The 23,347-nt window shown below is 41.6% G+C and overlaps 1 protein-coding gene across 19 annotated transcripts in view; it reads right to left on the bottom strand.

The window, feature by feature from the left end:
* Positions 1-23,347, bottom strand: part of VTI1A (vesicle transport through interaction with t-SNAREs 1A) — a 376,929-nt gene that overhangs the window by 113,002 nt on the left and 240,580 nt on the right. The window contains exon 9 of one of the 19 annotated variants that reach the window (XM_049697069.1): positions 8,133-10,975. The exons of 17 other annotated variants lie outside the window; for them this stretch is intronic. In XM_049697069.1, the coding sequence (XP_049553026.1) occupies positions 10,933-10,975 (43 nt within the window). In that variant the 3' untranslated portion in view covers positions 8,133-10,932. Of the gene's footprint in view, positions 1-8,132; positions 10,976-13,035; positions 13,300-23,347 lie in introns of those variants that run through there. One more of the 19 variants, XM_049697072.1, reaches the window with a different exon arrangement.

Here is a 23,347-nt window from a genome sequence, read left to right as displayed (position 1 = left end):
CAGGAGGTTAACTCTCTTCACGAAATTAAAAAAAAAAAATAGTCTGTGAAAAAAAGAATACAACTACTCTTCAGCAGTAGGGAAGTGTTCCCCACGTTGGCGTCTTAGAATCTCAAAGATGAGTGAGGGCGTCTGATTAGAAGGGAAGGATGGATAGATTGAGAGAAGAGGTAGGGTCTGGTTGGAGGAGAGGTGAGTACCGGCTGTTAATAAGTGTGTGTGGAGCAGGGAGTATCCAGGTGGAACCAGATGCCCCTTAAAGAACAGGAATAATGAGATATCCAGGAAGATGAGGTCACCATTCCAACACAAACGTAACGATTTTAAGAAGGAATCCACTCCTAGTGCCCAGACTGTGGTCTTTACATACATGGAAAGGAACCAGGACTCCCTGTAGAAACAGTTGATTCCAGATTTAGGCCAGAAGCCTGGGGTACCTTATCCTGCCAGAAAAGACTAGGGGAATTAAGTTAAAAGGTGACCAGAGGCAACTAGAAGGGTCTCCCATTGATGAAAGATGGGCTATTTGAGCATCAAAAAGAGTAATGATTACAGTGGACTGATGCATATGAAATGGATAAAACCCTAAGTGTTTATAATGATACGCAACAACAAACAAACCTCATTGGTCACTTTTGGAGGTTGCTGGGGGCAATATTCTAAAAATTGATAAATAAATGGAAAGAGGCTTTTATGCTGCTTTTCTTGTATGAACTGTATTTCAGAGTAACCCAGTAATTGATAATAAGTTCTTCTATATAGAATAATAACTAATAAATGCAGAAAGAATGGTAGAATCGAGAATCTCCATTTTGTAACCTCTAATGGATGTAGACAGTGATTAAGTTCCTAAAACTATTAGGCTAACAGGTAGATAGACAACTTCATAATGGTTGAATCAGGCTGACCACGTCTGAACCCAATGATCAATCTTGACATCAATAAAAGGTGTTATGCCTCCCGATGTGATAAAATTGAACCTGAATTTCGTTAAGTCTTCAGAGCTAACCACTAATTTACAGGAAGTATGGAGGGGAGAGGAACATATCAAACAGCACAATGAAGATGCAATAGGTCAAATACATAATGTGGACATTTTTAAAGGACAATGATCTGGTTTCTTCAACAAATAAATACCATAAAAACAGGAGAAAGGTCTGTAATAGATTAAAAGAGGCTTAAGGTTGGGTCAGCCAAATGCAACAGGGGCATCTTGTTTGGATCCTGATTCAAAGTACCCAGTTGTGTGTGGACGTTTGTAAAACAATTAGGGAGAACTGAACCTGGACAGGGCATGTAATCATTATTAAATTTGTTAGGTGTGATAAGGGTATTGCAGTTAGGTTTTTGAAAAGTTATGCTGTGTGTACTAGAGTTACATACTAAAATATGTACAGTTAAAATCAGATATCTGGAATTTGCTTTAAAATAGTATAGGAAAACAAAAGAAAAAGGGAAGGGAAAGAAAACCAGAATGGCTAAATTTGCTAACTGTGAAAGCTGGGTGTTGGGATATGGGGGTTCACTGCACTATATTTTTCTCTGTGTGTTGTATAAATTTCTGTAAGAAAGGTTTTTGTTTTATTTATTTATTTATTTAAAGAGAGAATCTCACAGAAAATAAAGCAAGTTCAGACAGGCGAGCTGATGAAAAACACAACACTTATCTATCGAGTCTTTGAATTCATACCCACACTTGACCAAGCACTGGCGTCTGAGGAAGCCAAGCACGGCTCACACAAGGGAGTTCAATCTTCCTGGCCTCTGCAGTACTGGGTAACTAGATGCCTGGGAACTCATGGGGAGTGAGCAATTGTGCTGAGTCCACAATCCCCAAGAGAGGTTGGGGCAGTTGTCTGATTGGTGGGAGGGGATGGAGTCTTCCAGGATCTACTCTGGGAGAGGCAAGGAAGAGAACTCCAGTCTAGCATCCTCTTTGACCTCATTCCCAGAGCAAATCTGAAACTAGTACCAGCAGAACCGTGCCGTCTGGAATTCTATAATGCACCACTGGCAACATGCCACGGCAGAACTGTAGACGACTGGCATACTTAAGGCCACACACATCTTTCCTCCAGCTTTCTATCCTCTTACATGTTATTAATGCATTTAAAGAACTATAATGAATTTGGATTTGGAAGGGGTTTAGTCAAAGGTAATGACACCATACTTGATACAAAAATGACCTACTGAGACCCGTAATATCTCCATGCCAGCTTTTTTCAATTAAATGACCACAACTAGCAAACAACTGTTAACATGGGGACTTTGTGGGCTACAAAGACATGCAGTGTCTGCAATGGTGAGCCACAAAATGCTTATAGGAGAAAAGGGGAAAAAACCCCCAGATCCTCACGTAAGTTTTTGAGACAAAGATGTTATTCAGCTTTACAATCCTTTGAGCTCCTCCTAGGAATGTTCCACCAACTTCCACAATTGCAGTTGGAGGCTGTCTTGATGGAAACTGTGTGTTAGAGAACCTGTAGTATCCATGAAATGTCCACACTTGTACTAAACCCCAGAGAGTAAGGGACTCTTGCTACTGTATCCGTAGTGACTAGAGCCACTTCAAATTATTTCAACTGAAAATTAAATAGAAACTATGCCTATCGTGCACTTTAATTTTTCTCTGAGGCTGTCCCACACACCCTAATTGTATTCACCTTTTTTGCACGATTAGCCACGGACGCTGGTGTTTGGAGCCATTACTTCCTATTGAATAGCAACCATGCTTTCTGAACTGCAGGTCCCATGGTTTAGCAGGGTGGGCGGTTAACTGAGATTACCCTGAGGATTTGGGAGGTCAGCCTGCCATACATAGTGCATGCCTTTCCCAGTTATCCAACAGAAACCCAGCATCACCCTTCAGTCCAGGCCCCTGGTTGGCAGAGCTCTGGCCAGTTCTTTAGAGCTGGATCGAACTGCAGGAGGTTACCTGGTTTAAGCCTCAGCTCCCCAAAAAACTTGCTACAAAACATTCCACTTCATTGGAAAGTTCTGAATCTGAGGCAGTATGCTGCTGCTAAAGTGGCTGAAAAGTCTTTAGTTTTCAAGTAAGGTCGGGTCCGGTTTGCAGCCTTGTGTAGAACAGACTGTTTTCTCAATAGGTGCTTAGCTCCTATGCCAGGAGCACTACTGCTACAGCGTCCACGACTAACAACAGCAAAACAACACGATGATGACGACGATGATTGTCATATCATAGTAGGTCAAGTTTTAATTCCTTTCCGGTGTTTACCTTAGCTTTTATCATATAAGTAGCATTATTATCTCCATCAACAAATTAAGAACCTGAGGCACAGAGAGATTAAAATAACTTGCCCAAAGTCACAGAACTAGTAAGTGGACAAAGCCAGCCGGTCTGGCTCTAGAGCAGCAGCGTGAATCACCGTGAGATGCTGCCTCTAACCATACTTATGCGCTTTGGCTCTAAATTGATTACCTGAATTCCAAAGAGCAGCCAAAATTACAAAGCAAATGTCCAGAGTTTGCCTGAGCTTATGCTTACACTCGAGTAGTTCATCTTAACCCTGGTTTCACAGGAGAATCATCTGGAGAGCTGTTAAAAAATACTGACGCTGGGAACCCACCCTGAGAGATCTGGATCCATTTGGTCTGGGCTGGGGCCTGGTCATCAGTGTTTTTAAAAAGCTCCTCAGGTGATCCTCATGTGCCACCAGAGCTGAGAACCACTGGGTGAGACTGACAAACATGTTTCTGAAGGGCTTTGTGAAAATAAAAAATAAAATTGACACTGCTGCACACTTTCTCTCCCTCTTCGATAATCACAAAGGACAATTGCATATTAAAGGCTCGTATTTAAACTTATCTGAATATGGAAGCTTTGCTGTGCTGAGTGTATATAAACATACACGGGAACTGCTGTTCTAACCATTTGGAAACTAGTAATTCAAGTTGATAAATTTGGCTGCTCTCTTTTAAACAGAAGACCCTGTACCTTTAACTGTGCAGGATAAGAGTTTCTCAAAGTTTCTTTCTTCAGTAAGGATACAGAGGACCTCTTAAACCAGCTTATTCTCTTAACTAAGAACAAAGACCCACAATCTCACAGTTGGAAGGGACCGTAAGTGCCTTCTCATTTCTCGTGACAACAGTCACACACACACACACACACACACACACACACTCACACACACACAAACACAATGCAGAAACCCCTTTTAGAGCATCCTCCCAGATGGTCATCCAGCCCTAGCTTGAACAGTTCAATGACAAGAGACCTCACTCCTTCACAAGACAACACACTGCATTGTTGAGCAGATCAAGTCTTCTTTATACGGCCTCAAAATTGCCTCCCTATAACTTCTACTTGTTCATAGCTCTGTTGTTGCCTGGAATAATGGCGTAAAGTCTTCTCTTCTTTCAAATGAGTGTCCTTCAGCACATCATTAAGGCGGAGCATGGTACACTGGAGGGAACACAGGGCTACACAGGAGCCAAGAGACTTGGATCTGAGATATAGCTCTGCCTGAGCCATTACGAGTGCAGCAGCAAAAGCCCTTCAGGCCTTAGTGTCATCATGAATATGACAAATCCACCATAACAGAAAAAGTGGTCTTGCATAATTGTAAATATCAAATCAAAAGTGTGAGCCAAGTGCTTTGCAACTGAAAAGGACTCCAGAAATATGTTATTAGTAGATCCTTTCAGGTACTGTATTTTTATTCTCGAACAATCCTTCTGTCACTTGAAACTTACATTCTATTTCCAAAGTTAGGTATATTAGTGCTGCTGAATAACTATATTAATGATGGGAAATGATGCTCCATGATGCCACCTATCGGTTACTTGCGTCAGTGATTTAGTGACCAGAAACAAAAGGCTCTCAAGATGGCATGGGTAACAATGTGTTGATGCTGTCTTTTTGTGAAGACCAGAGGAAACAAAACCATGAACTTGGAATCAGAAGGTTTGGGTTAGAGTCTGCCATTTACTATGTAGCTGCCATTCACTATGTAGCTGCCATTCAACAAGCTAGCTAACCTGCTTCCCTACACACAATAGGACAGAAAAATAATATCAATCTTACATGTGTTACTATGAGGATAAAATAAAATAGTATGTGTTAAATACCCAAAAATAAATATTGTGGATTCTAACTGCAGAGCAGTTCACCATTTTTTTTTTTTAAATCAGTAAGAACCCATTTGAAGAATGCATTATTTTCTCTCTAAATTAAATAGAGATGTTCAGTTATCTGGATTCCACCTGCATAGTTCTATATCTATCATTAATTCTCTGCGACCCACATATTTCACCTCTTAGGCTCTCAGTTTCCTAATCTGTAAAATGAGTTAACTGGACAAACTGATCTTTAAGCCATTTTCTAGGTATGACTCTGGGACCACCAATATCTGATATATTGCTAATCAAATTGAAAAAAGTTTCAGAAGTAAACTGATTCCTGAGAGCAATTCAATTCTTCTATAACCCAGAAATACTACCATTGTAAAAACAATGTCTTCAATCTGTAAATTTGTTTTGAAAATTACTCCCTTTAGGAAGATATATTTATTTCCAACTTAGTTCTGCTAGCCACATTCCTAAGGTGAGGTAAAAGAATTTTAAAAAACTCAATAAAAACAGACATTTCTCCAAAGAAGAAATACAAATGGCCAATAAGCACATAAAAAGAGGCTCAACATCTTAGCCATTTGGAAAATGCAAATCAAAATCACAATGAGATAGTTCCTCACACCCACTGGGATGCCTGTAATCAAAAAGACAGACAATAACAAGCGTTGGGGAAGATGTGAAGAAATTGGAACCCCTTATACATTGCTGGTGGGAATATAAAACAGTCCAATCACTTTAGAAAACAGTTTGGCACTTTTTTTTTTTTTTAATTTATTTTATTTTTGGTTGCGTTGGGTCTTTGCTGCTGCACGCGGGCTTTCTCTAGTTGCGGTGAGCGGGGCTTCTCTTGTTGTGGAGCACAGGCTCTAGGTGTGCCGGCTTCAGTAGTTGTGGCTCGTGGGTTCTAGAGCGCAGGCTCAGTAGTTGTGGCACATGGGCTTAGTTGCTCCGCGGCATGTGGGATCTTCCCGGACCAGGGCTCGAACCCGTGTCCCTTGCATTGGCAGGCGGATTCTTAACCAGTGTGCCACCAGGGAAGCCCCATTTGGCACTTTTTCAAAAGTTAAACTTACACATGACCCAGCAATTCTACTCCTAAGTATACAGCCAGGAGAAATGAAAACATATGTCCACACAAAAACTTTTAGGTGAATGTTTACAGCAGCATTAGTCATAGTAGCCAAAAAATAGAAACTACCTAAATGTCCACCAATTAATAAATGGATAAATAAAATTTGTATATCCATACAATGGAATATTAGTAGGCAACAAAAACATATGAAGTACTGACACATGCTACAACATAGATGAAACGTGAAAACCTTATGCTAAGTGAAGGAAGCCCAAAACAAAAGACCACATATTATATGATTTCATTTGTATGAAATGTCCAGAACAGGCAAATCCACAGAGACAGAGAAGTTGTTCAGTGGTTGTCACGGGCTAGTGGGACATGGGAAGTGACTGCTAATGGGCACCAGATTTCTTTCTGGGGTGGTGAAAATGTTCTAAAATCGATTGTGGTGATGGTTGCACAACTCAGTGAATATACTAAAAGCCATTGAACTGTGCACTTTAAATGGGTGAATTGTATAATATGTAAGCTGTATCTCAACAAAGCTGTTAAAAACTCAGTAGAAGCACATAATCATTAAATTATAAGGATCAAGGATCAACTCAATTTAAATCAAAGTGCAAAAAACACATGTGTTTGTATAATAGTATTCTACGTGGATAACTGCTGTATATAGTCAACTGCTTTAAACCCATTTTTGCATTTGGATCATTTTTCAAGGCGGAGCTGAAATTTAAGGAAGTAAATTGAATAAACAAGGCTACAGCAGCACACAAAACCTACTTCTTTTATTTTATGCTACCCAGGATTGACTCAGCGGTGTAAAATGCCGTTTAAAAAAAGAATGATGAAATTTGAATGAGAAAATGTATTTCATCGTGGAAGATAAAAGTCTTTCCTTCTCTACAGTGAATACAGGTAATTTCAGAAGCAGCAGCTCCTAATTATTCACTGCTGAAAAGCTAAAAAAAGGTTCGTATTGAAAACAGTGACCTCCAGTTTGCTCTGTGAATGAAGGCAGACACAAATTCTCATTTTCCTAGAATCCTGGTTGATAACTGAGTTGGGAAAAGCATGCATTTCTTCATTACAGTGCAGTCGACTGTTCATTTAAATAACAATAACCTGCATAAAAGTCACAAAAGCATTATCTAGCAATTCCACTGTGTTGAAATGCATTATTAGTACTAACAATGCCAAATAGAGTAAATAAATGACTGTCTTCTTATTTTCAGCATTATTCCTGATTACTTAGCTTTATGAAAGGTTAGCATTATTATTACTGGTGCATTCAACACCTTGGTCAATATTGTTTGCTTGGATAACTCTTGAACTGGAAGGGATTTTAAAATAGAGCTATATTCTTTTCTAGGTTATCCAAGGGTGAAAAAACTCCTCCAATCCAGTGCTCATGTATCATATATTTTTAACAGAAAATATTTAAAGAACTCAACTTCTGTTCACTATATATGCGTAAAATCTAAAAGCCCTCATTAAGATAGCACACTTGCAATAGTACTTATTTAAAAATGTAAAATTTACATCAATAGTTTAACTTTACATCAGAAGGTTTCCTACCAAGAACATGCTAATGCTTCAGTTTTTAAAGTTCCTTAAGCCAAAGTCTGGGCCCTTTTTTTTAAACTTTTTTCTTTTTTTACTCACGGAGATATCCTGTACTCCACAAAACGCTACTGACCAACCCTGTTATAAGAGCACCATCAATCTATACAGTGAACGGCAAATAAAAAGACAGATTTGAAATCATTCACTCCTGAAGCTCAAGTTTGCTGTGGTTAGATAAAAAGGGGCCTCTCAGGGAAAGATATGAGCAATATTTGGATTTAACAGTGCCTGATTGAAAAGAATGAAATGATACCATTTGCAGCAACATGGATGGACCTGGAGATTATCATACTAAGTGAAGTAAGTCAGAAAGAGAAAGACAAATACCATATGATATCACTTATAAGTGGAATCTAGAATATGACACATATGAACTATTTACAAAACAGAAACACACACACAGACGCAGAGAACAGACTTGTGGTTGCCAAATGGGGGGTGGTGGTGGGGGAGAGATGGAGTGGGAGGTTGGGATCAGCAGATGCAAACTATCACATACAGGATGGATAAACAACAAGGTCCTACTGTAGAGCACAGGGAACTATATTCTGTACCCTATAATAAAACGTAATGGAAAAGAATATGAAAAAAAATGCATAACTGAGTCACTCTGCTGTACACCAGAAACTAACACAACATTTGTAAATCAACCATGCTTCAATAAAAAATAAATTAAAAAACAAAACAAAACGAGTGCCTGATTGAGGTAGAGCTTCCTTGAAGATGGGGCAACAGGGTATATATGCTTATAAAGTGTTATCATCATAAGGGGAACACCACACACTAGAGTGACTGACTCTCATTCAGACAACGGAGGTGTTTTGGTTCTTGTGTGCGCACTGAAGCCTTGGATTCTGGTGTGGAAAGGGAACTAGAAAGCTTTCGGGCAACAGCAAAATGAGTGAATTAATATTTAGGTAATTTAAAGGATTACGTGAGCAGAAGAAAATGTTCTTGGAGGGCGTGTGGCACATTATATTTTCCTAAATTGGTGACAAAATATTCCCATCCCACTGATTTTCCACAACCGTGCCACCCCTGCCTCAAGGGGCGGAGCCTATGTCCCTTCCCATCGAAACCTGATGGGCCCTTGTGACCGTCTTGAGGAAGAAAATGCAGCAGAGGTGACACTGTGTGACTTCCTAGGCTGGCTTTAAGAAAGGCCATGCGGCTTCTGCCAGTCTTGCTCTTGGGACTCATCTTTGGGGGGTCTAAGCTGGTAAGCCCGAGGCTCCATGCCGTAAGGAAGCCCAGACTAGCTCATGTAGACAGACTACATGGAAAGGCCTCGAGATTAATAAAGCGGTAACGGGAGAAAGTCCCAGCCAGTCTCTAGCTACTCCTGAATCCTATCTCTTCCCAACTGTTCCGGTTCCAGGCTTGATCTGAAGATGACCTCACGAGAGATCCCGAGCCGGAACACCCAGCCAAGCCGCTCTCCATTCCTGACCCACAGAAATTGTGAGAGATGACAATTGTTGTTCTAAGCCGTTACCTTTTGGGGTTATTCGTTACACAGCAACAGACAACTGGAAGAGGAGGGAAGGAGACCCAAAAGGAGAGTCATATCGTAAATAACACCGAGGGCATATGTCATTTGGAGCCAAGGCTTTCAAACCATGAGCTGTAGACACGCAAATAAAAGTAACGGAGAGGGCTTCCCTGGTGGTGCAGTGGCTGGGAGTCCGCCTGCCAGTGCAGGGGACACGGGTTCGAGCCCTGGTCCGGGAGGATCCCGCGTGCCACGGAACAACTAGGCCCGTGCACCACAACTACTGAGCCTGCGTTCTGCAGCCTGTGTGCTGCAGCTGCTGGGGCCCGCACGCCTAGAGCCCATGCCCCGCAACGAGAAGCCACTGCGGTGAGAGGCCTAAGTACCGCAGCGGGGACCCAGCACAGCCAAGAATGAATTAAAAAAAAAAAAAAAAAGTAATGGAGAAAGACTCCTTCTAAATCACCAGGTAAAACCCCAACTCACTCATGATTCAGAGCTTATAACTTCTCAGCAGTGGGTCAATGGCCCCTCTTCCTGGAATCTCTGGATTTTCCACGCGGGGGAGCTTAGGGCAGCAAGGGGTAGGACGGAACTTGCTCTGAAGCTGCATTTACATGGCAGGGGCAGCCCACTTACTCGGGCAGTGGTGGCAAGGGGCTCATGAGATGGGTAGGGAAGCTACAGCCCCTTTAAGGGACCCACTGATTCCCACCTCACCTTTTTCACTATCCAGTAAAACCGAACAGTTTGTCGCTTCCGAGCACAACGTATCATTTTCATGCCTCCATTTCCCAGTTTTCTCTTCTTTGGTTAACTTGCACTTACTCTGCAGAACTCAAGCTGGGCATCACCAAGCCCAGGAAGGCCGACAGGGCTAAGAACTCCTTGTGTACCTCTACTGTTATATTTACATTTATAATAAAATTCCTGTTTAGGTATGCTTTCTTACTACACTGTGTACACTGAGAGATGGATATAAATTATTTATATTTGTATCTTTAGGGCCTAAGGTCTGCCTCGTCACAATAGCTGGTGCTCAATAAATGTTTGTGGAAATGAACATGTAAAAACAAGTTGGCTTCAAAGGACGAAGCTGATGACAGTGTCTCCATGCATTTCAAACATCCCATGCTCTTCCTTGATCTCAACTAGAAATCTCTCTCTGTCCTGTGAACTCCCAGGAAAACACTGCATCAGAATTTCTTTCATGTCACCTTGGACCCTTACTCTCCCTACCTCCCACCTGGGGTCCATCTCTTTACCCCGGACCACATTACGTGGATTCCTGTAAGATCCCCCTTCCAGATGGTCCACTCCACGGGGGCAGGTTTCTGGGCCAATCCCCATCCCGAGTGCTGAGAGCAGCACTTCCTATGCTAGAGGTGGGTTTGGTAAAGCAGTGTGCCTTCCCTGTCTCAGTACACTTACAAAGTCATTCCTGACTCTGAAACCTCTTCCCTGGGGTTAGCAACTCTGCCTCTGACAAGTCTGCAAATGCACTCGTCTTACATATGTTCAACAGGCGACATCAAGATGGGCTCAAATGATGTGGCAGGACAACCTGCCCAAGTCCTCAGAAGCTTGAAGTAGGTCATCCTCAGGAGCAGTAGCTTTTCATCTACCCAGCAGGTGTGTGTCATCAAATAAATACCATAAAATGTCTTTCAGCCAGGAACAAATATCTGGCAGGGAAACAGAAGTACACAGGCTCACTGACTACAGGTCTAGAGGTCTAGACGGAGAGCGTGAGATATTTTTTCTTAACATACGGAAACCAATATTTTAACTAACAAGAGGGTTTCAACCCCACTATTTATTGTCCCCCTGTCCAATCACCTGCCCCATCTACTAGTTCTAATTTTATAACTTCATTTACACAGGTTTTAACAAAGAGTATCCCTGAAACCTGGCACCACAGAAACGCATTTTCCATGAGACGCTGTGATTTAAAAATAATCATAATGATAGGTAGGCTAATTTGGTTTACTTGAGATTATCTTTCAACCCCTCCCCGCCTTCTAGCATTTAAATTAGTCATTAGTGTATCTTCCTTCTTTTTGCTGGGAGAGTTTCAGGAGATATTAAAATTCAGTAATTTGTGATGGTTCATTTTTGTAAGATTAGGGAGAACTTAACGGTATGGTACAATTTGTTCTTGAACATCCTTGAGCCTACCCCATCATTACATGCCAAATTACCAGGTATCATTGAACCTGAATAGAAGAAAAACACACATCTGTGGTTTAACCCAACTTCAAAGTCATGGTTACACTTTAAAAGAGGAAATATTTGAACTCAAATGTGGATATGTTTTGGATTTAATTTTATGTACATTACTTATAATTCCCAAAGCCAAAGATAATTCTAAGAGAACCATGAACACAGTACACGTCACGTGAGATTGAAAAAGTTGGCTCATAATTATTTCAAGATGAATTGTGTAGATCAATACAATTTTTTACTCACACGAAGGATGTCCACTAATATTTTCTGATCTCATAGTGTTTGCCAGACACTCAGATATCATTTTCCTGACTTTATTGCACCTGAGCACCACCTGAGCTAGTATTTACTTAACTGTTTTCTGTATGTCAAGTTGAAATTGGCCTTCTAAAGAAAAAAAAATTCACCTCCTCTCAAGGAATAATAACAGTAAAACCATGAGTTTGATAGCTACTTAAATTTGTTCTTTTGGACAAAAACCGGGTTAAAGTAAAAGCTGCCCTGCTCAGAAGAGGCATGACAAGTGGCTGATCCCTCCACCCGATAAATGTTTATTCAGCACCTACTACGTGCCAGGCCCTCTTGCAGACGCTAGGGTTATAGCAACAAGCAAAGCAAAGTTCCTGCTCTCACGGAGCTTCCTTTCTATAGACGTAGATGCTGATAAACCAAGAAGTATACAAAGCAATTCCAGGGAGTGACAAGTGCTACGAAGAAAAATGAAGCAGGGGAAAGGCACAGAGTGACGAGAGGGGATCTGGGCAGAGATCCAAGACAGCATGGAAAACAGTGGGCTGTCCTAAGCAGCGGTAAAAGTCCAGAGTTCATGATATTACCTGCCTCTGTTTCTACTCTTATAAAACTCGGTTATGTCCCAAGATTAAGTCTTAGTGTAATTTACCTTCCTCAGACTGCTTTCCCCGGAGATTCTCTTTCATGGGCTGCTTCCACTGGGGATCGCATTTTTGGGACAGACCGGCCCGGGTGGGGTTACAGTGAGGAGAATTAGGCCATCATAGGTGACAAAGGTGCTGGGGTGGGGTGGGCAGGAAAGAACGGAAGAAAAGAGCTGGGCACCACAAAACATGGAGAGCATCAAAGACCTCTTCTGCCATTTTGCCCCTTGCCTTATGGTAGCAACCTCTTGGGAAATTATTTCATATGCCAACCTTGGCATATAGACATGAGTTGTTCAGGACTACTGTAGCATTTTTTCCCCATTTAAGCTGAAAGAAGCTGGTAAATATGCTTAGATATTTCCTTAAAAATCTGACTCTTGCTTTATCACTGAAAACATCATCGATACTCTAAACGAAACATATTAATAGAAGCATAGTCTGATTTGTAAATGGACGTTTCACTTTGTCCACAATAGTTACTTAGGCTCCTTGGAGGCTGACTGCAGGATGAGAACCCAGCTGGTATCAGGTTTCAGACAAGGAGAGCTGAGTTCTTTTTTTTTTTTTTTTTTTTTTTGGCAGTACGCGGGCCTCTCACTGTTGTGGCCTCTCCCGTTGCGGAGCACAGGCTCTGGACACGCAGGCTCAGTGTCCATGGCTTACGGGCCCAGCCGCTCCGTGGCATGTGGGATCTTCCCGGACCGGGGCATGAACCCGTGTCCCCTGCATCGGCAGGCAGACTCTCAACCACTGCGCCACCAGGGAAGCCCAAGAGCTGAGTTCTTAAGGCTGATGGACGTGACTGGCTGCAATCCTGGCTGAGACTTGATAGTTGTGTGACTTTGAGCAAGTGACTGAACTTTGCTAAGCCTCAGTTTCCTCATCTGTAAAAGAAAATAATAATGCCTCCCTTACAGGTTTGCTCTGAGGGTTAAATGAAATGAAATGAGATAATGATTATACAGCACTTAGCATTTCAGTGCTCTTTAAATAAATGGCAATTAAGATGACAACAGCAATCATGACAATAACGATGATTAAGAAATCATATGCGGGACTTCCCTGGTGGTGCAGTGGTTAAGAATCCACCTGCCAATGCAGGGGACGCGGGTTCGATCCCTGGTCGGGGAAGATCCCACGTGCCGCAGACCAACTAAGCCCGTGCGCCACAACTACTGAGCCCACGTGCTGCGACTATTGAAGCCCGCGGGCCTAGAGACCATGCTCCGCAACAAGAGAAGCCACCGCAATGAGAAGCCCGTGTGCCGCAATGAGGAGCAGCCCCCACTCGATGCAACTAGAGAAAGCCCGCGCAGCAACGAAGACCCAACGCAGCCAAAAATAAATAACTTAAAAAAAAAAAAAAGGAAATCATACGCAAGGTTCTCCAGTTCTTAAACTGAGAAGGAAAGTCCTGGTCTCTAGGTTCCTAAGAGGCTTAAGTAATAAGTGAGCACTATTACCCTACTGGGCTGGTGAGTGCAGCGCAGTGGTCAGAGAGAGATAGGAACTGGGGAGGGAGGGGTCATCCAAGTAGACCATGAGCTCAGCCTCCAAACCCAGAGGTTCAGAAGGGGATGGGAAGTGGGGCTATTCCAGGCAGTGTCAGGTAGACATGGAAAGAGGCTCCCTGGAGCTAGGACACGGGTCCCGTATCACGAACACGAGATAGGAGTTCAGTGGAACTAAACTCCTGAGTTGACTGGAATGTGTCCCTCGCAATCTGGGCGTGGTTGTAGAGGCTTCCTCATCTTAGATGCACCTTTTGCTCCATTGAATTTTAAAGGTGCTCAACATCTGTCACCCCAAATTTAAAAACAACAAAAGGAGAGCACATCCTGATGGTCTGAATCCATTAAATCTGCATACAGCACAATGAGACGCTGTGTAATCAAAATCCCTTGACCTGGCAGCAGTCTTCATTAGCAGCAGAAGGAAATCATGTTTGCGGGAGGGAGGAGTGGAAGTGAAATGCGAGTGGAAAATCGGGGCGGGGCAAGCCTGTCCCGATGCCAGATTTTCTTTAGGCCACGCGTTGCACTAAGCACAGCTTCTTCAGAAAGGGAAGTGCCTCTCTGCTCAGTTTCACATCTCCAGCCCATTCGTTCTTTTTCCTTTCTTCCCCTCTGGATTATACCTTTAGTTGCATTTATATCATTTAGGTGGATTATATCATTTAGCCCACAGATAGTTACTGAGTCCTATTGTGGGCCTAGCAGAGAAATCATTAAGAAGATGAGTTATTTCCAGGAAGACTTTGATTTTTGTAACTCCACAGTCCACGAGCTTTTGCTAAAAATACATGTTGCTGGTTCCCTGGTGGCGCAGTGGTTGAGAGTCCGCCTGCCGATGCAGGGGACACGGGTTCATGCCCTGGTCCGGGAGAATACCACATGCTGAGGAGCGGCTGGGCCTGTGAGCCATGGCCGCTGAGCCTGCGTGTCGGGAGAGGCCACAACAGTGAGAGGCCCGCGTACCGCAAAATAAAAAAAAAAATACATGTTGCTTCTGTATTGGTCCAATCAAAGGAGGTATGCAAGAATAAATTTAAATTGCTGACTGGCCAGCTGGATATAATGTGACACCTACCACTTTCTGGCTGGTGGTCGATCACAAACAGAGAAGCAGCCTGGGAACCAGGAGGTTTAGGTTTCGTTACTAATTTGACGACTCATTCCAATGTTGAAGGAGTAGTGAGGGGCTTCCATTCCCTACATTGGACTTATCCTACTGGGCAGCTATGAGGACTGCTCAAGCGATGCTTGTAAGTGATTTCTACTTCCCTGAGAGTAAGTGTCAGATGTCTTCAGCTGGAGAATGGACAGAGAATTGAATAGGATAAAGAGGGACAAGGATTAAAACAGAGAACCACAAAGAGGCATCTGGATAGCAGGAAGGACTGAAATGACGCCTGCTGTGTCGGTTTCTCTCAAACTGTAGCCTCCATCAGTTTGGAGAATTCATTTTCTGTTGTTGTCCCAGAGGACAGCCTATGAGCTGTGAACGACATGGCAGAAAATAAATGACTCAAACAGTCATCACTGTTGCTGGCTGACTCCCCATCTTGTTCCCCACAGGATATGAAGTGGTTTACATGAACCACACCAGTTGTTTATGGAAGGTCACTGGTCTTGGACTTGACTCTGCCGTTTACTCACTGTATGGCCAGAGAGTAACCTTGAAGCTCACCAAGCCGGTGGACAGTGCATGTGGGAGTGATTTACCAAGAAGAATTTGCTATAGATACATCAGGGGTGATTATTATTTATAGCAGGAATGCTTTTCATTTAATAGGTTAAATAAAACATGGTAAACAAACAACTATGAAAAAAAAAAGCACAAAGTTTGACCTACACTGACATGGACTCCAGACCTTACCAGTAGAAAGTTTTTCTCACAGTAAGCAAAGCCATGATCTGGTCCTAAAAAACAGTACATTTGTTAAACTGAAAATGCTCTAAAGTACTCCATGGTAAAGGCTATTCTGCACAATCTGATGATTTGGGATTTCATCAAATTAATGTCACTAGATATGCCTTATAATTAGGATAAAATATTTGAAAAGTTTAAAAAATGAGGCTATTCATTAGCTCATTGATTTTCCTACAGATTGGGAGCCTGAATTTAAATGATACCCAAAAATATAACTAGGTACACTCAAAGAGAGAAGAAGTGGTTGTGAGTCTTTAAATGGAATGCAGTAGTTTAAAATGCTATTACTATTCAGAGTCTCTGAGAACATTAAAACTGCCCATTAAATGAAAATCTAATAATTGGCCCTACTGAATTGTGACATTTTGTAACCTGTTCAGAAATGCAGAAAATTGTGGAAGAAAAGTTCTTTTGAGGCAGAAGTTGATTTGCAATGTAATATTATTCCAAAAGCCAAGGTCCCCATGCTCATACACACAAAAGAACAACAATGCGGAATGACTAACAAAGTTGAGGAAGATTCTGGAAATCAGAGCTAAGGTGTATAGCTCAAGACTCTCCAAGGTAAGTTATGTTACTGGCCTGGAAAAAAATCAACAGGCAATGGCACGAGCTGAGAGTGTATCTCAACTTGGAACTGGCCTCTCTCTGGGCATTGCTTCAAGACATAACCAAGATAGGTCATTCCGTGCTTTCATATAAGCCACAGGCGATCTCCAAACTTACTCTGCAATATCACTAAATAAATAAAATTGAAAGACATTAACTGGAAGAGAATTGATAGTTTCAAATCAGAAGTTTAAAAATTCTCCTGGGCCAGTGGTTACCAAGCATCTTCTATGTGCAGGCAACTGTGTCCAGTGCTTTGAGAGTCATATATAAGAGACCTACTCTTGCTCTCAAGGAGTTACCATGTGGTAGGGTGGATGAGACAGGTGCTGATGGAAATAAAATACAGGCACACTATGCAGATACATCCACAGGGGCAGTACAATTAAAGCAACATGGAGCCCCTCTTGTTGAACGGGTCCAGGAAGAGCATGAGGCATGTCTGGGGGGTAGGAAGGATTTGGGTCTGGCTGTAATGCAGGTGACGAGAGGACAGCGTGGCTGGAAGGATGCAGAGGGACCACAGAAGCCTTGCCCAAGGCACCGAGGGACAGTTCTGCCTGAAGACAGACACTGTTAGGGGCACTGGGAACTAGGATAAAAAAAAGTCTTCAGGGGCTTCCCTGGTGGCACAGTGGTTGAGAGTCCGCCTGCTGATGCAGGGGACACGGGTTCGTGCCCCGGTCCGGGAAGATCCCACAGGCTGCGGAGCGGCTGGGCCCGTGAGCCATGGCCGCTGAGCCTGCGTGTCCGGACGTGCGTGTCCGTGCTCCGCAACGGGAGAGGCCACAACAGTGAGAGGCCCGCATACCACAAAAAAAAAAAAAAAAGTCTTTATCCATAAACTCTTTACCTATAAAACTACAGGGCTCCATTTTTTGTCCCTTTTCTGAGGTGTTTGTCAGCAAAGCAACCAGAAGCTGAAAAAGAGGAGGCCCTCCAAAAGGGAAGCAATTACTGGTGACCAAAAGGAGATGAAGGCTAAGAATAATCAGGAATTTATTTATTTATTTGGCCATGCCACGTGGCATGCGGGAATCTCAGTTCCCCGACCAGGGATCGAACCCATGCCCCTGCATTGAAAGGGCAGAGTCTTGACCACTGGACCACCAGGGAAGTCCCAGGCAGGAACTTAAAAGGAGGAAGGTGATAGAGCCAAAGGAGAAAATATGCTGGAGAGGAGGTGGTCTAATCAGGAACGTGATGGTAGCTCCTCTCATCTACCTCCCCCACCCCCCAAAGCTAATCCCAAAGAAAACCTACTACAGAAATTTGAGGGCCAGCAAGCCCATGGTTTAGGAACAATGTGCGCAACCATGGGGACAGCACAAACTTGCTAGCTCTGGATTTCTACCCACAAATTAAGAATTGCTCTTTGCAGTCCCACGAGGGAAACTGTGTAAGAAACATCCTTTAGGAAAATATTTCATGTCAAGGGGAAATGTTCACAGTAACTTGCTAAGTGGGAAAGGCTACAAAATGAATACCTATATACACAACATGATTTTTGTATAAATATGATGAGTAACACTTATTGGTATATTTGGCCATCAAAAACTAGATCACCAAATGGTGGAAATATTTTAAATACGCCATGTCATGCAAAATTTCCTTTAATTCTTACTTGGAATATTCAGGGACTTTTCTGGCAGAAGTACTGCGTAATGCTTCAGTTAGTATGCAGAGTACATCCTTTAGAGCTTATCTCTGGTAAGAAGAATAACTAAAACAAAGAATCCTATCGATGATGTAGCTGACATGGCATAAAACATTAGAGATGAGTGTTTGCATTTTTACCACTTTTGGGAGAATAGTCCTCTGTGTAAGGAATGCACAGAGTCTTACTTGAAAAAAATGAAGCATTAACACAAATATTCTCAAGCTCACGTTAACTCTTGTAATTAATGTAACTTGTTTACCTAGACCTGTTACTCCAGTTATTTAAATATGTTCAAGCATAAATTATGAATTCTGTGCATCAGGGTATGGTGGAGGCCCAGTCTTTTTAAAAATACAAATGTTTCTGGGTTCTTTTGTATTTCAACAAACCCACAGTATGACACATACCGTACACACATACTACAGAATTATTCTATTTTGCACGTGAGATTACATATTTTATAAACCTGGCTTAACACAGTGGAAGGATGGGTCTGTTTATATGAGAGAGAAGCAATGACTCTTCATGTTTAACCTCTTGAATGTTATCAGGAAAGAACTGTCTTTTTAATTTTATTTCTTTTTGGCCGCACTGCACGGCATGTGGGGTCTTAGTTCCCTGACCAGGGATCGAACCTGTGCCCCCTGCAGTGGAAGGGTGGAGTCTTAACCACTAGACCACCAGGGAAGTCCCTGGAAAGAACTGTCTTAACGGGAAAGAAAGAAAAAAACTTTGGGGTGAAGAATGTTATCAACCTTTTATCTAAATAAACTTCACCGGGAACAGGGTTGAAAAAGTCCACCATAAACTTAATATAAGTGCAACCAGGACTTACAGCTGCTAATTCTGCTCTGATGTTTTACAGCTGACGGTAGAAAAAAAGGGCAAAAATGTGACCCAAAAGGACTTTTATAAGCTAAACCGAGATAAATAATTCTGGCAGACTCTATATTCTTTGTGTTAAAATACATAACCTGCCAAACTAGGACAGTAACTTAAAAAATTTTATTTGGCGTAACAGGAATCACAGACAAGTTTCTAAAACTTAAAATGCCAATGAAATATGCAATTGTTTGCAGGTAAAACATGCAAAGAGAAAGGCGGGGAGAAGGCATTCTCAAGTGTTAACGATGGTTCAGTGGATGACGAGGCTTACAGGGAGTTTTATTTTGTGCTCTATACCTTTCAGAAGTGTCAAGATGTTCAACAAGACATATGAAATTAATATTTTTAAAATGTGTAGGTTCTTCTGTTTTGTATTACAAATATTTCAATAAACACATCACTTTGTAATATAAGAAAACTGTGGGAAATATAACAAAACCAGAATATTCTGAAGTCTATTTTAAGCAAGTGGGAATAACAAGGCAAACAGTGCCTTGTGTACAGGATGAAAATTTCCATTACTTTAAAGAAACGTTGGCTGCTCGTCTGCCTCTGGGGCGGCAGATCAGGTCTGGGATTGGGACATTGCATGACAGGTAGGGGTGAGGTTAGGCTACTCTGAAAACACATGAAAGATGGGTAAGTAGTGGATTGGTAGCAAAATCCAGGTTCTTTTAGGGCATATCCATTGTAAGGGGAGCAGTTACGGTTCAGAGTGGGAAAGGCCATATGTAGTATGGTGGGAGATGTCCTGGAGGGAATGAGGGAGAAACACTTCCAAGTTTGGGATTGACATGGAAACACTGCTATATTTAAAAGAAGAGATAACCAACTGTAAAAAAAAAAAAAGATGAAAAACGAAATCCTTTCATGAGGGCCAATATATGTGAAGTAAAAGCTCTCTCTTCAGCTTAAACTACACACTGTCTTCCTTCAATTTAGTTCGAATGACAAAATATTAAAAGTACAGAGACCAAAGTCGGTTAAGACTTACTAAGAGCTCTCCACCAAATGAAACAGGCATCAATGCAGAGGTACCACGGTTATTTAATTAGCACACATTGATTAATTTAACCCATGGAACCACTGTCTCCCGTTACTGCTAATTTTGTTTTTGAAGTCAAATGAAACAAAGTAGCTGAAGAGTAGTTAAACGTGTCCAGTCTCTTCATCCCTAAGGCTCTGAGGAGGGGTAGCCCTCCACCACTGCGGTGTTCCGAGATGTCCTCAGGAGGTGGTGACTTCCCCTTAAAAACCCTAATATGAATGGGCCTGTTAGTAGCACTTTCCCTACGGAGACACGTGACAGAAGAGTATAATTTGTAATTATTTTCAAACATTGGCTAAGAAAGGATGGTCTGTTAAAAAGCTTGTGATGGAAAGAAATGCTAGGCTGTATCTGTGACACCCTGGCTAACAAGAAAAGCAGTAGACAGAAGATTGAGGCGTCCAGGTACACCTCATTTTTTTGTGCTTCACGGATATTGTGTTCTTTACAATCTGAAGGTTCGTGGCAACCCTGTGTCAAGCAAGTCTACTGGTGCCATTTTTCAACAGCTTTTGCTCACTTCATGTTTCTGTGTCCCGTTTTGGTAATTCTTGCAATACTTCAAGCTTTTTCATTTTATTGTATTTGTTATAGTGATCTGTGATCAGTGATCTTTGAGGTTACTACTACGACTCGCTGAAGGCTCAGACGATGGTTAGCATGTTTTAGCAAATAAAGTATTTTTTAATTAAATATGTACATTTTTTAAAAGACATAAATGCTGCTGCACACTGAAGAGACTGCAGAATAGTGTAAACGTAATTTTTATATGCATTTGGAAACCAAAAAACTCATGTGACTCGCTTTATTGCAGTGGTCTGGAACTGAACCTACATTATCTCTGAGGTATGCCTGTATTTGCAGGTTAGCAAGGGTTTTGAAACTTGGAAAAAAAAATTTTTTTTTTTTTTTGATAAAACTTTTCTTCAAGGATTATTGACATGCCCAACAGAAGATCAGATTAACATGGAGCTGCTCCAGATAGAATCCTGCTTGTCTGGTCTCTTCTTCCTCCTTGTCAACCTTTATGTGCATAAGCAAAATTTTAGGATTCCTTGGAATACAATTTGAGAATCACTATTTCACAGCATCCCTGGGGGATACTGGGCATTGGCTCATTCCATACATTTCCGGATCCCTTTTAACAGCTTTCTTTGACTGGGAAGGCTAGAAACCTAAAAACTACATTTTCGAGATTCTCTTGCAACCAACCAGGTTCCAGGTATCACCCAGGTTCTGCAAGGCAGATGTCTCTCTGTGCAAGACTTGGCAAGGGGATGTGAGCAATATGAGGCACTTGCATGGGAGAAAGCAGGCACTTCTGGTAAGTGTGTGTGTGTGTGTGTGTGTGTGTGTAGGGGAGGAGGGTGCATTTGGCTCTTCTGAGACAGCTCCGGTAGAGATTATGGAGTTCAGTTCCTGTATCCTGGGTGCCATTCGGGGTAAGACTGCAGCAGTGAGCAGTCCCTGGAGAGTCCGGTTGGTCTCTTCTGCTGCTCTGTAGCATCCAAAAGAGCTTCACTGGCTTTCCTAAGGACACTATACACTGCTCTAATAAATCTCTTTCTGCTTAAATTAGATAGATGATTCTGTCCTCCTGAATCTAAGAACTCTGACCAAGACAAGCATCAGAAAATAGACCCTAATTATCTCATTGCCTCATATGAAGTATCTTCCACATCTCCCCATGTTTGCATCCCTACTGAACCCAGCACTATTTTTATCAAATAGATACTGAATAAACATTAGTTAAAACACATCACTATAGGGCTTCCCTGGTGGCGCAGTGGTTGAGAGTCCGCCTGCCGATGCAGGGGACACGGGTTTGTGCCCCGGTCCGGGAAGATCCCCCATGCCGCGGAGCAGCTGGGCTCGTGAGCCATGGCCGCTGAGCCTGCGCGTCCGGAGCCTGTGCTCCGCAACGGGAGAGGCCACAACAGTGAGAGGCCCGCGTACCGCAAAAAACCAACCAAACAAACAAACAAAAAACACATCACTATAGCATAGCATTATGCTGGACTACTTTTAACATCATTCAGCTACTTATTAGATCGTGAGACAAGGTCTAAGTAATGTAGGGAAGACACACCTCAATAAGCAAAGGGTTGAACCATTATAATTTTTAACTGTGTTCATTTATCGAGGTAAAGAAAGCAAGGCATTAAAAACAACAGTCTCAATTTCTCGTCATTTGGAGGGGAACAGAAACAAGTCAAAAGCTGTCTTTTTGAGATATAACAGAGAGACAGACAGTAATGTAAAATCATTATGGTGATTGACAACAAATCTGAATTTGACTGTAGAATGACATACTTAAATTTCTATGTCCTGTCAAAAAATAACAAGAAAAAAGAAAATGAAAAATTGGGCCCTTTAATCTTTAAAAATAATAACAGCATGGTGTCATATATATATATATATATATATATATATATATATATATAGTATTATCTAAGTATTTGATTACTGACAGCTAGTTTTCTTCATTTTGGAAAAGACTATGTGAAAGGACTTCCCTTTCCTACATTTTATACACAAACTATTTCATTTTCTAAAAGTGGTTAGACAAAGGGTCAGATGATAACTTTAAATATTTAAACTGGTCACTGACAGTCAAGTAGTGAGGAACTTCTCTAGTTTGTTAAATATGGATTGCCTTAGAGGTAACCTTAAGTACATGGCATGGCTTCCTAATGAGTTATTAGTTATGAAACTATGAAGTAATTTAGAATTTTAAATAAGACTGGAGAATAGACTGGGGTATAACAAATTAAAAGCACCATAATTATGCAATATCATGAGATGTATTAGGTAGTCATGCTATGCATACATCAAAAATACATTAATAAAACGAACATATTAATAAAAAGCTAAGTCTGGCCCTTTAAGACCTCAACACTAATTGGAAAGGATTTTGACAGAACACCTTGAATAACTTTCATTATATCAGTTTTGGCAAGCTATTTTTCAGCTACCTAAATGATGATTATTTCTACACTCCACAGTGCATCTATCAAAATCTACGATCTGAAAAATACCATTAGTGAGGATGAGTGAAGTGGCAGTTGTTCAAATGGCACAACCTGAATTTGAATTTATTAGTGTGATGTAGGTGACATATATTGTCCCCTTAAGATATATCACACATTTACATGTTGTACATTAATTATATATGTTATGCGTTATATTCCAAATTCTAGCCCTATTTTTAAGGTCATGCATTCAGATCACTCTAAAAACTCTTCCCAAAGTGGGATGACTTAATGGATTTAATTCTTAAAGAGAAACATTTCATAGC

Source organism: Orcinus orca, chromosome 14 (genome assembly GCF_937001465.1).
Source record: "Orcinus orca chromosome 14, mOrcOrc1.1, whole genome shotgun sequence".
Classification (NCBI taxonomy): domain Eukaryota; kingdom Metazoa; phylum Chordata; class Mammalia; order Artiodactyla; family Delphinidae; genus Orcinus; species Orcinus orca.
The sequence above is the reverse complement of the archived record's forward strand: the minus strand, read 5'-3'. Positions and strand labels throughout refer to the sequence as shown.